Source organism: Anguilla rostrata, chromosome 3 (assembly GCF_018555375.3).
Source record: "Anguilla rostrata isolate EN2019 chromosome 3, ASM1855537v3, whole genome shotgun sequence".
Taxonomy (NCBI): Eukaryota; Metazoa; Chordata; class Actinopteri; order Anguilliformes; family Anguillidae; genus Anguilla; species Anguilla rostrata.
In genome coordinates, this window is record NC_057935.1 from 61,015,648 (window position 1) to 61,029,910 (window position 14,263).

The 14,263-nt window shown below is 44.3% G+C and overlaps 1 protein-coding gene across 10 annotated transcripts in view; it reads right to left on the reverse strand.

Moving 5' to 3' along the window:
* The window catches only part of dlg4b (discs, large homolog 4b (Drosophila)), a 131,014-nt gene that overhangs the window by 53,913 nt on the left and 62,838 nt on the right, over positions 1-14,263 (reverse strand). Inside the window, exon 1 of one of the 10 annotated variants that reach the window (XM_064329049.1) lies at positions 13,375-13,708. The exons of 8 other annotated variants lie outside the window; for them this stretch is intronic. Coding sequence is in view for 1 of the 2 variants with exons in the window: in XM_064329045.1 (XP_064185115.1) it covers positions 12,409-12,525 (117 nt within the window). In the remaining variant the exon portion in view is untranslated. Of the gene's footprint in view, positions 1-12,408; positions 12,843-13,374; positions 13,709-14,263 lie in introns of those variants that run through there. One more of the 10 variants, XM_064329045.1, reaches the window with a different exon arrangement.

A 14,263-nucleotide genomic window follows, 5' to 3' on the forward strand; every position in this document is an offset into this window, starting at 1 on the left:
GATGATTAAAAGCCATGATAAAGAAGGGATATTCATTTAGTGAATCCAACCAAGGGAATATCAGAAATCACACTGCAGGCAACAGTATTCGTTTACTCAGCATAAATTTATCTGGTTTCGAGTTCACCACTGGAAGTTCAATTAGGACCATGTATTAATGCCAGCTGAGACCATTGAATTTGTGGCTACAAACACAGTGGTGGGTTCCGCATTGGAAGAAGGATGTTCATGCTGAAATGGATTTCATACATACAGTGAAATGTGGTGGTGAATCTCCACTGGTTATTTCGCACCTACTGGTCCTGGGGCTCTTCTTAAGGTCAATGAAATCATGAACTCTAACAAGCGCTAAGGCTTATTTGCCGGAAATCTGCTATTCCCTGCAGGAAGCACACACTTGACCACAAATAGATCCTTCAGAAAAACAGCTATCGCAAGCATACCACAAAATCAACCAAGAATGGTCAACTGACCACAAAATTTCTGTTTTGCAATGGTATTTGCAAATATGTCCACCAATCTCATGAAACAAAATCTGACTCAGTAGTGTTGTACAAAAGGAGGGTGGACAAAGTACAGAAAACAGGGGTGCCAATGCCTTTTACCTGCGCATCCTGTTTCACACAGTCGCTTTGTCAATCTTTATCACGGTTACCAATCATTGTGGAGGTGACTGTATGTAACTGCCATGGCCATACACACACGCCCGACACACCAGCGACTGCACACACACACACACACGCAACATACCACACTCACGCACACCCACACACACACACAGCGCAGCTGCACCACACACAACACCACACACACACACACACACGCACGCACACACGCACACACACTCACACAGCACACACGCACACATGCACACACGCACACACACACACAGCTCCTGCCTCACCTCCCGCCCCGCCCCCCACCCCAGCAGAGAATGCAGCTGCTGGCTCTCTCCCTGCAGGACTCAGCACTTTCCCCCGTAAGTGTTGGGGCTGCAGGTGACATCTCTTCTGTTCATCTCATTAACACAGACACACTCAAGGTACACACCAAACAAAAACACAGCACTGCAAAGTACAAGAGTGGAGACATCTGCTCCACTGAACACACACACACACACACACACACACACACGCACACAGCCTTACACAAAAAAAATCAGACAAAGACACACAGAGGTTCCATAAGTGCTTATTAAATAAATATCACTGCTCAGGAGATTGAAAGCAATGCGCAGGTATATGCTGATTCTATTCAGACTCAGAGGTGCTGTACACAGGATCACCTTAGGCTGGAGAACCCGACGGGCTGTTTATCTAAAATCGGCAAAAAGTGTCGATGCTGAGACGGCCCTGCTCCCGTCCCTGTGCGACAGAGTGGAAGACTGAGCAGGAACCGCAGCGTTTAGAGACAGAAATACCGTCAGCATTCCGCACAGGTCACATTACACTGAGACAGCAAGGCCACAATACTGGGGGGGGGGGGTAAGACAGATAGACGGAGAGGTGGACAAAGAAAGAGAAAAATAGAAAGACAGGAGAGAGATGGTTGAGAGACAGTGCTGAAGAGTGGAAGAGAAATGAAGAAGGGTCCATATAGGGAAAGGGTCAAGAACAGGAAAATGGAAGAATATGAATTACAGAGAGAGGAAATGACATGAGTTATTACCACTTTTGGACAAAAGTGCCAAGAAAACATGTTCTTGCAATAATCAAAAATTTCAGTCAGTTTATATGACATATACAAACTTGTACTGTATTTACAATTTAAAACCTTATGATAAACAAACTCCAAATTGCTGTGGTTCCAGAAGATTTTTTTTCAACATTTTTGCAATTACAATGTTGTCATTTTGAACAAACCATCCAATAAAAATGGTAATATTTCTTCTTTTTTTTATCTTGTGGCATATACCATGTTCCATGCCAAAGAGCAGAGGACGCAATAAATGAAAGCCTCAACAAAGCATGTAAATGAGGATCTTGGTATTTTGGGACTGGTCAAAGGCCATCTAATCAGGAAAGTTGAACAAAAAACGATTTATGCACATTTTTTAAAAACAAATAAATGGAAACCCAGAGAAAAGCAGGTTTTTGCAAAGGTAGCACTGTTCAAACTCCCAGTGCACCTTACTGCTGTAACTGCTGTTTGGTGTCTGCTCATCCCTCCCTCTTCCTCATGGCTCCCAAGGTTGACTTTAAATAATGGCCAGACTGTCCGGCTCATGAGTTGCTTTGATACAACGTCATTGGCACACTGACGGAAATGTCAACGCCATTGGATGAACACAAAAAGACGATGTTCATTTTGAAGTGGACCGATGTGAACTTGGTTTCAAAGAACCAGATGAAAGGATAAGTAAAGCTGGCGCGGGTGGCAGATGTTGTTCGTCCGTTCTGTTCCGCAAGGCAGAGTCAGAGTGCTATCCGGGGCAAACTTAAACAACACGGAGACTGAGATAAAACATTACGCTTGATTACAGTCATTTTCTTCTCTCTTGTTTCCTGATTTCAATTCAGCTAAAAACGTAGTATTTGTAGTGTCATTCCATTAATGAGGTAAACCATTGAAAGAAATTATGTGCAGGGGTTTCTTACGTTCGAGGCATGGAACTCAACCATCGGTGTTAATGAGTACCTGAACACACGATGACATTAGCCAGAGTCAGCCATTTTGTCCATTCAAAGTTTCAGCTCTCTACCAGCTACACATCTACAGTAGTCCTTTTGAATGATTGAAAGAAAATCCAATATTGCAGCTCTGTAATGTTATCGATACATCTACAGCATACAGAATCAAAACCATTTTGATTTTTACCGCGGCAACCTAGAGTAAACTGTACAGCTATGCATGTCATTGTTGTATAATCTTGGGAGTCATAGGAAAGCATTTTGTTTGCGTTACTATTTTACTTTAGTACAACAAATAAGCTGCCCAGGGTGGCCATATTAAATTTAGGGATTGACAGTTGATATCTGACTTGATAAAAGACTGAGTATAAATCAATCCAAATATCTGGCTTATCTTATTATAATAACTGATGGATAAATTTCAATTGCAAAGAGCAGCATATTTTCAATCTACTGGCATGAAATTCAGGTTTGTTGAGCAATATTTGTTTTAAATATGTTCTGAAAGAACATTCACTATACAAGGACACAGTTGTACTTTCAGTGTAAATATTAAAACTGACAGCAGCCATGATTTAAGAGATATGCTTCTGTTTGTTCAGCAAACAGCTAGAGTCTAGAAGCTAACACAAAAACGATTAGCAAACTGTTGGAGAGGTGCACCTTTTCTAAAATACCATGTTGGAAATCATAAGTGAAAAGTGAGGACCCAAACAGGTTTACACATTCAGAAGCAGAGTAAAGACCAGCACACCATTTTGTCAGGTAAAGGCTAAATGTTTTGGTCCACTGGTCGAGAGGAATGTGAATATGAATATACAGTACAAGCGTTTTCACAACATTCAAGGACACTGGCAGGTACAAAGTGGAAAAATGAATAATATGAGGAAAACAAAAGTTTCATAGTTTCATAGAGTACAAAAAGTTTTAATAATTTAATAGTTCAAGAAGAAGTGTCTATTATAGCATCAGCATGAATTTCACTGTGAAAGCCTGCCAACTTTTACAGACTGATCCCCAAGCAGCAGAACATAAAATATGACTAAAATGATTAGGTCCATGTGCATCTAAGAATATTAATAATAATAAAAATAATAAATAAAAAAACAAAAAAAAAATAATAATAATAATTATTATTATTATTATTTATTACATCAAATTCCTAGACATAAAATCTCTTCAGCTTAAAAGCACTATGAAATACTGCCAGAGGGTAGTCATGTGAGGGAGGGAGGGAGGGAGAGAGAGAGAGAGCGAGAGAGAGATAGAGGGGTCGAGAGGGGGACAGAGAGGGAGGAGGGGCAGAGGGATAAGAAGAGACGAGGAAAGTGAGACAGAAGGGAGAGAATGAGAGTTGACATTTGTCAGTGAGGTATTTAGGCACAAAGATCATTTTATTTATAATGCCAATAAACCCTCCTGGGTATTCAAACATTAGCAGAAAACATGGATGGGAGGAGAGAAAAGGGCAGGCATGAAAACTGGATGCAATGGTGGCCCTGGAGATGGAGAGAGATGGAGAGAAAGGGAGAGGGAACGAGATGAAATGTTAATTCCCGGGCTTTTCCAGCCGGTATAATAGTCATTCTGTGAGAGGATTTAACAGATTAGAGGAGAGATAGCCTGTACTTTACCAACCTGGACACAGACAAAAGTATACATTGAGCATGCTGTAGACCCATGCTTGTGTGCGTGTGTTTGCTCACAGTTCACTCTACACACACACACAAAAACACACACACGCACGCACAAACGCACGCACACACACTTACCCACACAAGCACACACGCAAACACTCTCACACACATGCACACACACACACATACACACACGCGCACACACACAACCAAACACACACACACACACACGCACACACACACAACCAAACACACTCACACACACACACATGCACACACCCCATTTGAAATGACTGGAGAAGTTAAATCTACCATCTGCATTATCTCAAGGTAAACTATAATTTTTTTCAATTCACAGACAACAATATACTCATTGCGTGAAATGTAAATCCAAAGGACTCTCATTAGTAATGTCATACTGAAGACAGACAGCAGAAGATGTTTTATTGAAAATCCAGTTTACAAACCACTTTACCCAAGTGCGTACCTGAAAATACAATCAACCAATCAACAAATATAGGTCAACAGGGACCCAAGTCATCAAACTAAATGATTGTTTTCCCCAAAAACATTATCGCAATATGGAATTTCTCTGCTGTACCTACAGTAAACCTGCAACAATGAGTATGAGAGGAAAAAATCAGTGTGGAGAGAGAGATCCTACTGATGGAGCGACATCATCAGCCTCCTCCTGTGATGGTGCCAAGGGCCACTTCCTCTTCTTCCCCTGCTATTCTAACACAGCTGATTTGGCATATCGGTTTCTTACAGCAGGCCATGTCAATTTATGGTTTGGCTGTACTCCTTTCCCAGGACCCTGGCTGGGCCATACGGTTCAGAATGAACCATTACATTAAATTACAGGCATTTAGCACTTATCCAGAGTGACTTACACATTTTTTTTTATATAGCACTTTGCATCCATTTATACAGCTGGATATATACTGAAACAATGTTAAGTACCTTGCTCAAGGGCCTGTATCCTACCTGGGAACTGAACCTATGACCTTTAGGTTACAAGACCAACTCCTTACCCATCATACTACACTGCCGCCCCTAGGTTGGTGGTTAGGGCACTTGGCATTGCGCAAATCCGTATAAACCACACCCACCCACGACGGACAGAACCGTCATAACAGACAGAATTCCACGCCAGGCTGCATTCGGCCAATCATATCGTCACGACAGGCAGATTCCCAGGCCAGACTCGAGGGTTAAGGCAGAGGAGGTGCCAGAGTGCCACAGTCACTTTCATACGCTCCCTTAAACAGACAACAGTAACAAGACTGTTCTCCGGAGCCCTGCCTGGCCAGCGCAGGTGCAAGACGGAGAAGGGTCTTTCTCCACATGAGGCCCAAGCGTACGACTCACTCTGGCAGGCGCAAGAGCCCTTCCTAATCGTATCCGGGCAACAGCGGCGTGTCAAACGGGGCCTGTCTTCCGGTGTCAGATCACCCTGCCTATTTCCCCATGACTGGGATATGAGCTTCCGGGCGCGGTGAAGTAAAAATGACACCACCGGCAACCGGGGCTCTGACATGGAAGTCATCACTGAACCATAAAACACCGCTGCTCACTTTGAACATAGGATTTACATTAATGTCTTTTCGTTTTAAATGTCTCCTTACATTTTGTGCGGCCAGGGTTTTTTGGTCTTGAGAATGGAACCCCTATATTTTGTCTGGTTTTTTTTTTTGTGAAATGGCCTAAAACAAAAATATCCTCTCTATAAAACCACAGTGTATGAAGTCTCCAAAATTAAATTAATATATATAATGTCCTTGAAAATATTTTGCCACGTTTCACATACAGACTAAGGATGCCATATTTCAGATTTCATACACTCTCAAAGTGACACTGTCACTGTAAGAATCTCTGATGCCTGAAATAAAAGTTCTCACTGCAGTGTTAATGAAAATAAAAACGAAACTGACAGCAAAATGAGAACACCTCCAATGTGTCACAGCCAAGTGTATGAGTGTGAAGTGTGTTTGGGCATAAAGCATTGTTCTGAACACAGGTTCCCCTCTAATGCAGTCAGGCTGTGTACAATAGCCCTGACAGCTGTGGTGAGGGCCTCGCTTGGCCACTGGGGTATGGAATGCTATCTCTTTCAGTGATTAAGTCCTGTCCCAGTATGGGATTTAGAAATAAACAAGTCAGCGGGAAAATGGAATCATGATAATATGAGAGGATATCGGGTTCCGGCTTACGCCATTAAACATGCATGGCCCGGGTTCTTACGCAAGTCCTTTATTTCTAATGAGGATGAGTGCTTCGCATTGCGTCGGCTCTAATTGACCTTTCACCTCCACGCATCATCATTCCTTAAACATGAACGGCTATCTGCATATCCTTTTAAGAAAAACAGCTGCGGGTGTTTGCCGCAGAAGCTAACGATACGCCGCCGCGGACGTTTCCTCCTATTAATAGACGCGGGTACGCGGTCCACCGTCGCGGTGTTTGTTAAGATACGGTTATTGATCGGTGACATTTGACCTGTACGGGCTCGCTCTGCCAGAACAGCGGCGTTCCGGCGCAGGCTTCTCGGGCCGCGGCTATCACCGGGGGCTTTAAAAGTTCACGGCTGCTGAATAAATAAAACAGGATTCCGTAAATGCATTCACACTGGTGAAGGACGCAACGTTAGTAGAGCCCCTGACCTATCCAAGCAAACACTGACCATCAGCGGCGCAGTTAACATTTTACATCTGCTTTTAACAACCACTGCCACATACTGAGGCCACCATCTACAGCGCACCTTCACATACCGGCAAAACATATTTCCCATATTTATCATCCTCATATTCATCACATACATTTTGTTCTTTCTCAACTCTATTTAACTTCCATAGTAATGGAATAAAACCCCACTAACACAAGAACTTCAACACTTTATTGCCTTTCATCAGTACAAAGTCATCTGTTTACCGCAAACACACAAAAACTTATTTTGGTTTGCAATGACCTACTATTTATGCATCTCATAATGCCACAGATGTGCCTATGTCCATGGGCAATGGGTTTTCCTCTAATAAATCATGTGTATCCATGAAATACACTGCAATTACAGTTAAAAAGAACAAGCAGTATATTAGCACAGCACTGAGAATTGGTGGGTAAAACACATAAATAAGTTAATCAATAAATCCACAAGATACCCTGTAAATTCAAAGTTAAACCTTCTGTATTAAGTACAGGCCAACTCAGAAGCACAATACTGCACTGCATCTGTACCGCCCTAATCCTCTGCATTCTGGAGACCTTGAGCATCTGTTATAGATAACTCCTCATCTGATTGGCTAACAAACCATGGATCCTTGTGCTTTCCAGCTCATTTTACTGAAACAGCAGGACCTTGAGATTTTCAAACATATCCTGTTGGCTGGCTGCCACTGACTGCTAAAGGGTCCTCCATGGCAGGTGAAACACTCTGATGAGCTAGCTGGTACTGACTGACAGCTGGTCCTTGGCTTTTTAAGTGCAGCTCATAGGTCAGTTGGCAGTGACTGACAGTTGATCCTTGGGTTTTGACGGGCATCATCTTTTAGACTTTCGCTCTCCACCATTTTGGTAGGAGTTCATTTTGGAATCCCATGTGCCACACCCCCAGCATTGATCCTGGGTCGAAGTGACATTGATCCTCTCTGTTTAATAATCTGTTTTGCGTGAGTCAGTTACAGCTCTGTGTCCCAGGCTGAGTCACTGCATTCCCAGTGCTGTATCCTCTACGATTCCCAGTCATGGCAAACCTCAGACAACCCTGTGCTAAAAATTAAATCTGCAACGCTCCTCCCATTATGAACTCACATTTTAGGCAGGGTATCCTAGGGGTAGGGTGCATGACTGGCCCCTGGTGGGCATATAGGGATTCTGATGGAGAGATGAAGTTAGACCCCTTAACTGAAAGCACTGTTCCAGCAGCTTCACCCCATTCTCTATATCTACCTGCAACTGTTCTCTCTGGCATGTCCCTCAAAGTGGACTTCAAAGTGGAGTCCATTAGTAAAGGATAAAAAAAACACTTTCCATGCATTCAGTAACTTATGTACGTCTGAGTTGGGAGACCATGGTAGTTCAATGTTTTGAAAATTGAACACAGAGAAAGTGTTTCACTGGTCACAAGTGTGCACACTAGGTCCTAGTGCTTAGGAGGGTAACTGCTTTTTTCACTTTTTATATGGTGCATCCCTTCTCTGGGCCCTGGCGGCTACGCTTACAACACCTGGCCTGCTATTTGAAACCAGGGAAACGCAGTACAGCCGGGTCTGGTCACACTAACCCAGTTCGATGTCTATTTCGCTGAAGGGTAAGTGAATAGGGATGGTGAGAGTGGAGTGGGGGGGGGGGGGGTGAGCGGGTGTTAGGGAGGGGGTGACAGGAAAAATAAGCTGAGTGTGCAGAGACGAGGCCTGGCGTGAGGCGGACCGATGGAGAGCGTTCTCACTGGGCTTACTGGAGAGTTGAGAGGGAAACTCAAGCCACCGGCCCTGGTGGGGGGTGGAGGGGGCGATCCAGGTCCCGGGTGGCAAGGGAAGGGAAGAGCTCGCCACAAGACCCGCTCTCGCATTACTGCGGAGCTTCGCAGGCATTCGGACAGTTACATTATTTATCAGCTCACCGGCCATCCTAGGGCCACTTGCTTCAGATTCTGCTCGTCCATATATAGGCCGCTACAGCTGGAGTTCTACTAAAGGTGGACTTCCTGGCTGGAGGGGTTCAGAGGCAGAGTCCCATCCCAGTACGTACACATCCCTGAACATGAGGCCCTCGGTCCCGCCTGCAGCGCCACACCGGCTACAGCAGGGCCCGCTGCTGCCCCTGCCACGCACACCCTCCGCTCTTCTTCTGCTGCCCCTGCCACACACACCCTCCGCTCTTCTTCTGCTGCCCCTGCCACACACACCCTCCGCTCTTCTTCTGCTGCCAGACGAGTCTGAGCTGCTCAGATCATTTAGCGGCTGGATGGTGAAGTCAAAGGCCTCCCCTCTCAGGGACCTGAGCAGCTGCTAAAAGCAGACAGCCGGCGGAATCTGCCCAGACCCTCCATCTTTGAACCTCAAGTCAACTTGGTCCTGATGGCAACATATGTACGGACATTAATAACAGCGCTGTGTTTCAAAGCCAAACAATTCCTTCCCTCGGATGTACAAAGCTTCTATCTCGATGTCACACTGTCTGTTTTTCTTCTCCCTCGCCCTCTCCCTCTTTCTCCCCACTCTCTCTCTCTCTCTCTCGTTCTCTTTCTGTTTATCTGTGCACCTGAACCAAACTGAAACTCATTCTTCGTGCTGATCTTTCATCAAAAAGACATTATGGGACAGTCTGCGTTAAAAATGATTCCTCAAAGCTCATGACAGAAAACACTGAAGGTCTCAAATTGCATCACTGAGGTGCTTACTCATGAGTTGCTGAATCACACAGACACACACACACACACACACACACACACAGGTTCAGCAGTCTCCCCAAAATCCAGACAATAAGGGGTTCAGCCTCTCTGAGTCATCTCAGAGACTTTGAAAACTGTGCCTACCAACTCTTCCTCGGATATTCAGTTGCACAAATGTCAAGCTTACGTGGCATTAAATTAATTCAAGCTTCTTCCCTCCACAAAATCCAAGATGATGGCCAACCCAGAGAGCCTAAGCTTGTCCAGTTTCCCATAAAAGCACAAAGAGAATGCATTTTAACATGGTAAAGGTCTTGCACATTTGTGTCATCCAGAAACATGAGTCTTATGAGCTGGAGCCTTTGTCTCGACTTCAGCACAAACAGACACTGAATGCGGCCATAGATTCTGTCCAACCGCGCTTGCCCGTTTCCCCTGCCTTGGGGCAGCCTCCTGTCCATAGAGCTCTAATGAGCTCCATCTCAGCGGCCATGCGGTCCTCTGCCCCATGCGCTGATCATTAGCGGGATGACAGACAACACACTCCAACAAACACGCAGGGTACAGTGTGTCTCACACACACGCACACACACTCCTCGCTCCGCTACGAAGCCTCGCCCACAAACTACAGAGACTCCAACGAACGCGCTGCAATCGTATTTGCGAGATTGCGCTCTGCGCAGAAACACAGAAATTATTCATACAGGATGGTAAAGTCGTTTACACTTGGGAACCATGGGAAATCTTGGCTTTCAATCGCTGAGGCAAAATCCTGTTGTGATATCTCAAATCTGGGACGGGGCATTTCATCAAGGCCCGATGCTGAGTGGGCCAAGTCAGCTTTACGCAAAATCTCCATTAATGAATCCCCAGTGTGATTATGCTTCATTTTCCCAAATCTACCTTCAGGAGCCTTCAAGGGGAGAGTCAAAGCTGGCACCATCTCTGGTTTGAGGGGTCACTGGGTTCTTGTGGACTGCACACGTCCACATTTCTGGCAGGAGTAATGGATGGGGATATGGGGGAACGGGGACATGATATCCTGAATTTGGATTTGGTGCGTCCTCTTTCAATTGATTATTAATGCGATTACTGAGAATGCAGCTGAGACAAGTGCAGGTTTTATAACAGGCTTGTGATGAAATGAGGACAGCCTGCATTGTGCATTGTGCATAAAACCCTCTAGAAGCCAAACAAGACAGAAACACCACATTTCAAATGAAAATAACTCCTCATTTTTCCATTCGGAGATAAGAAAACTGCAAAGCTGCTCAAACTGCTTTGGTTTCATGCAGGATATACTGTATATATGACCCAAACATGCAAGTGCAAGCAAACACAATCAGCACACAAGGCTTATACGATGAAACACGCAGTCCATTGTAAGACAGCTTAGAGAATATTATTACTTTAGGCTTACTTCTTGAACTTGAAATTATCCATGTAACTGGGATGATTACTGAAAGGCCTCTGTTCAGCAGTTGATAAGATTTATGGCAGGCAGACATTACAGAAATGAGCGACTGGCTTATTATGTTATTAATAAGTGCTTCAATCCATAACAAGATATTTCCCATGTGATCCTTTCGATTACTGTTAGTCTGTGTGTTGCAGCTGATGTAAGGGCTAGGCACACAAAAAACGGCACAAAGCACACATTTCAGGACTGCAGCGGCGGTTTGGCACGCTGCTCTGGGCGCTCCAGTTTGTGTTTGTAAATGTACTACTGGGGACTACAAATCCACAGCCACGATGGAATCGCTCATTAATCAGATTATGCGTGCGGGCAATGTGAGCGATTCCTCTACAGTTCCAAATGTTCAATCATGACCATTGATTTTACCACATCATACTACTGTTTCCAGGGTAGTGTAGGCTATAGCATACTTGCGTTAGGCTGACACTCTGACACCTTCTGAGCTTAACAAATAAGTTATGGCCTTGTCATGTATTGCCACGAATACTGATATTGTAAACTGAGCCAGTTACACAAAAAGAGAAAACCATGCGTCATTTCACAAAGTCCGATGGGATATTATATTCAGCAAGTTGGGGGAAATCGTCTGGGGAAAATACGACGCTTTTGCCTTTTGAACGGTAGGCTAATCAAAGTTAGCTTAATATTTAATGCAACTTCAATTTGAAAGGCTGTGTTTTATTTTAAGTAGGACGGCGTACGGAATGTTAGTTAAAACAAGAAGAAAACTGTGAACCGAAAATAACGCTTTCTGACAACATAGTGCAGTACAGTACACAGTGTGTAGCCTACCTTTGAGGCAGGGGGTGGAGTCCTGTCAAAAGTTACACATAATTCTTCAATTCGTTCCACTAACCCAAATTGCTGTAACTGATGGAGGGAAATTAATGTTAACTTGAAATTAAATCAAGCAACGTAGAGCCAAGGGGTGAGATAGCTGGTTTCTGAATGGAATAAACACATACGGCAGAAAACTAACCAGCCAACTGCGAACACATTTCTTCCAGTAAAACAAACAAACCCATAATATCATCGACACCAGCTGTGTAATAACCATAATGCAATCGTATACTCGCACACGAATAAATTTCTCCCTTTAATGTTTTGCTCAGAGTTACACACGCTCCATGCGTCTTCTTCCTGTCATCTCTCGCTCTGTATACGTCCCGAGAACTCTCCGCATCTGTCATTATATGCCTTCACAACACTGATACTTCGCTCCTCCACTCATTTAAGAAAATACATGTAATCTCAGCGGCCAAACGAACTTACCTTGCAGCCGAACATAAGCGAGAGCGTCCGGTTACTACAGACGACCTTACACTGACACATCACCGGAGAGAAGCACTTTAAATTCCTTACAGGCGGAGACATCAGCGCAATGCCCATAGACCCAAACGACACCAGCCAGCCGCCAGTGCTTCGAACCCGTAGACTAAATGGATAGAATCGTAGCGGGGGGTTGAACTGGCGGAGATAGCAACTTGATGGAGTCTGAAATGACAAGTCTTATATCCCGGGACGGTAGACAGTAGTCCGGATTCTCGTGGCACTTAGCGTAGGCTACATGTATGCCCCAACAATGTCACACAGACTTCAATTCACTCGATTAAAAACAATTAAGGCAAACGTGCAAGTGTTCAATGTATGTACATCTGGAGAGAAAAGTGTTAATGCTTCTAATTGTATCGAGTGGCTCCCACTAGCAGCTCTCTCTCTCTCGCTCTCTCTCCATCTCTCTCTCTCGCTCTCTCTCCATCTCTCTCTCTCTCCCTCCCTCCCTATTGATAACCAGCTGGGGAATTTCAAAACCAATAGAATATCAAACCAAGGACTAAACCGTAAACTACGGAGTACGAGCGCCGCCTTACTTCGAAGTGCTGTTGAAATGGGAGCTGAAAATATGTAGTAGAAGAGGAGTGCCACAAGGACATTTAGAGACACTGACAGGGCAATAAAAGAACCTAAAAACCTAGATGGGATAGAGCAGGAAGGAGAAGAGAGAGAAGGGCGTGGAGGAGAGATGGCGTGATAACAACCCCCACCCCCACCCCACACCACCCCCAATGCTCTAACTGGGGTAATATTATCAGATGCATGGCGCCCTGAATGGTTCTGAAAAAAATATCGAATACATCGTAGGCTACATTGCTCTGAACACAAAATCACGTACGAACACAAGCGACCTACAGACTGACAGTACACACCACCTACATTAAACAATGAAAACACACTCACCACATCAACAAAACTTCTTCAAATATTACATTTTTTAAAATTGTTTTCCTTGTTCCAAGAGAATGAAGGTCGTTCGATCCAAAATCTGTTGTATTGATTCCAGCGGTTTCTGCGCTACTCAATTTAACTCGCATTTATCCCATTTTCCCATGAATATGGCACGTTGTATATCCAAGTGGGTTTTAAATAACATAGCCTCTTTCTAACATATATGCAATAATGTTCGCTGCGTTTGTGTTGTTTCCGGCCTCTTACAGAATTAGACACTAAAAAGTAGTGCAAACTACACCCCCTGGCGACGTCCTAGAACATTTCCTAGTGAGAACTGTCCGTGGTTCTGAACTGCAAAGCAACGGCAACTCTTCCCTCCCCTGTTCAGCATAATAATAATAATAATAATAATAATAATTGCACACACAGACACACACACGACACACACACATGAAGGTGAACTCCCCAGCCTTATCTCATCTCGCTCAGCCCCCCCCCCCCCCAATTTATTTATTCTCTGAGTGCCTGGCACTAGACCAGCACTGTTCAATACCTACACCTGAGACCCAGCTCTCACTCCACAGTGTGGATCACACCTCTTAGGGAGAACGTGGGAGGGATGGAGGTAGAGGGAAGGCAAGACATACAAATGCAGTCTCACGTGCATACTACAGTGGGGCCTCAAAGGGCCTCAATTTCATGATGTCTGCAATTCCTTATACTGAATAACAATGTCAGCGTCTCTGCTGACAAATATAAACACAAACTCGATGATAGAACTAGGAAACTCACACGTCCCTGCCATCTGTTTTCCGACCCAACTACAAATACACAGAAACACAAGTACATTCATTCACACATTCATACCTCTCTTATACAGTCTAAAAACACACAAGAT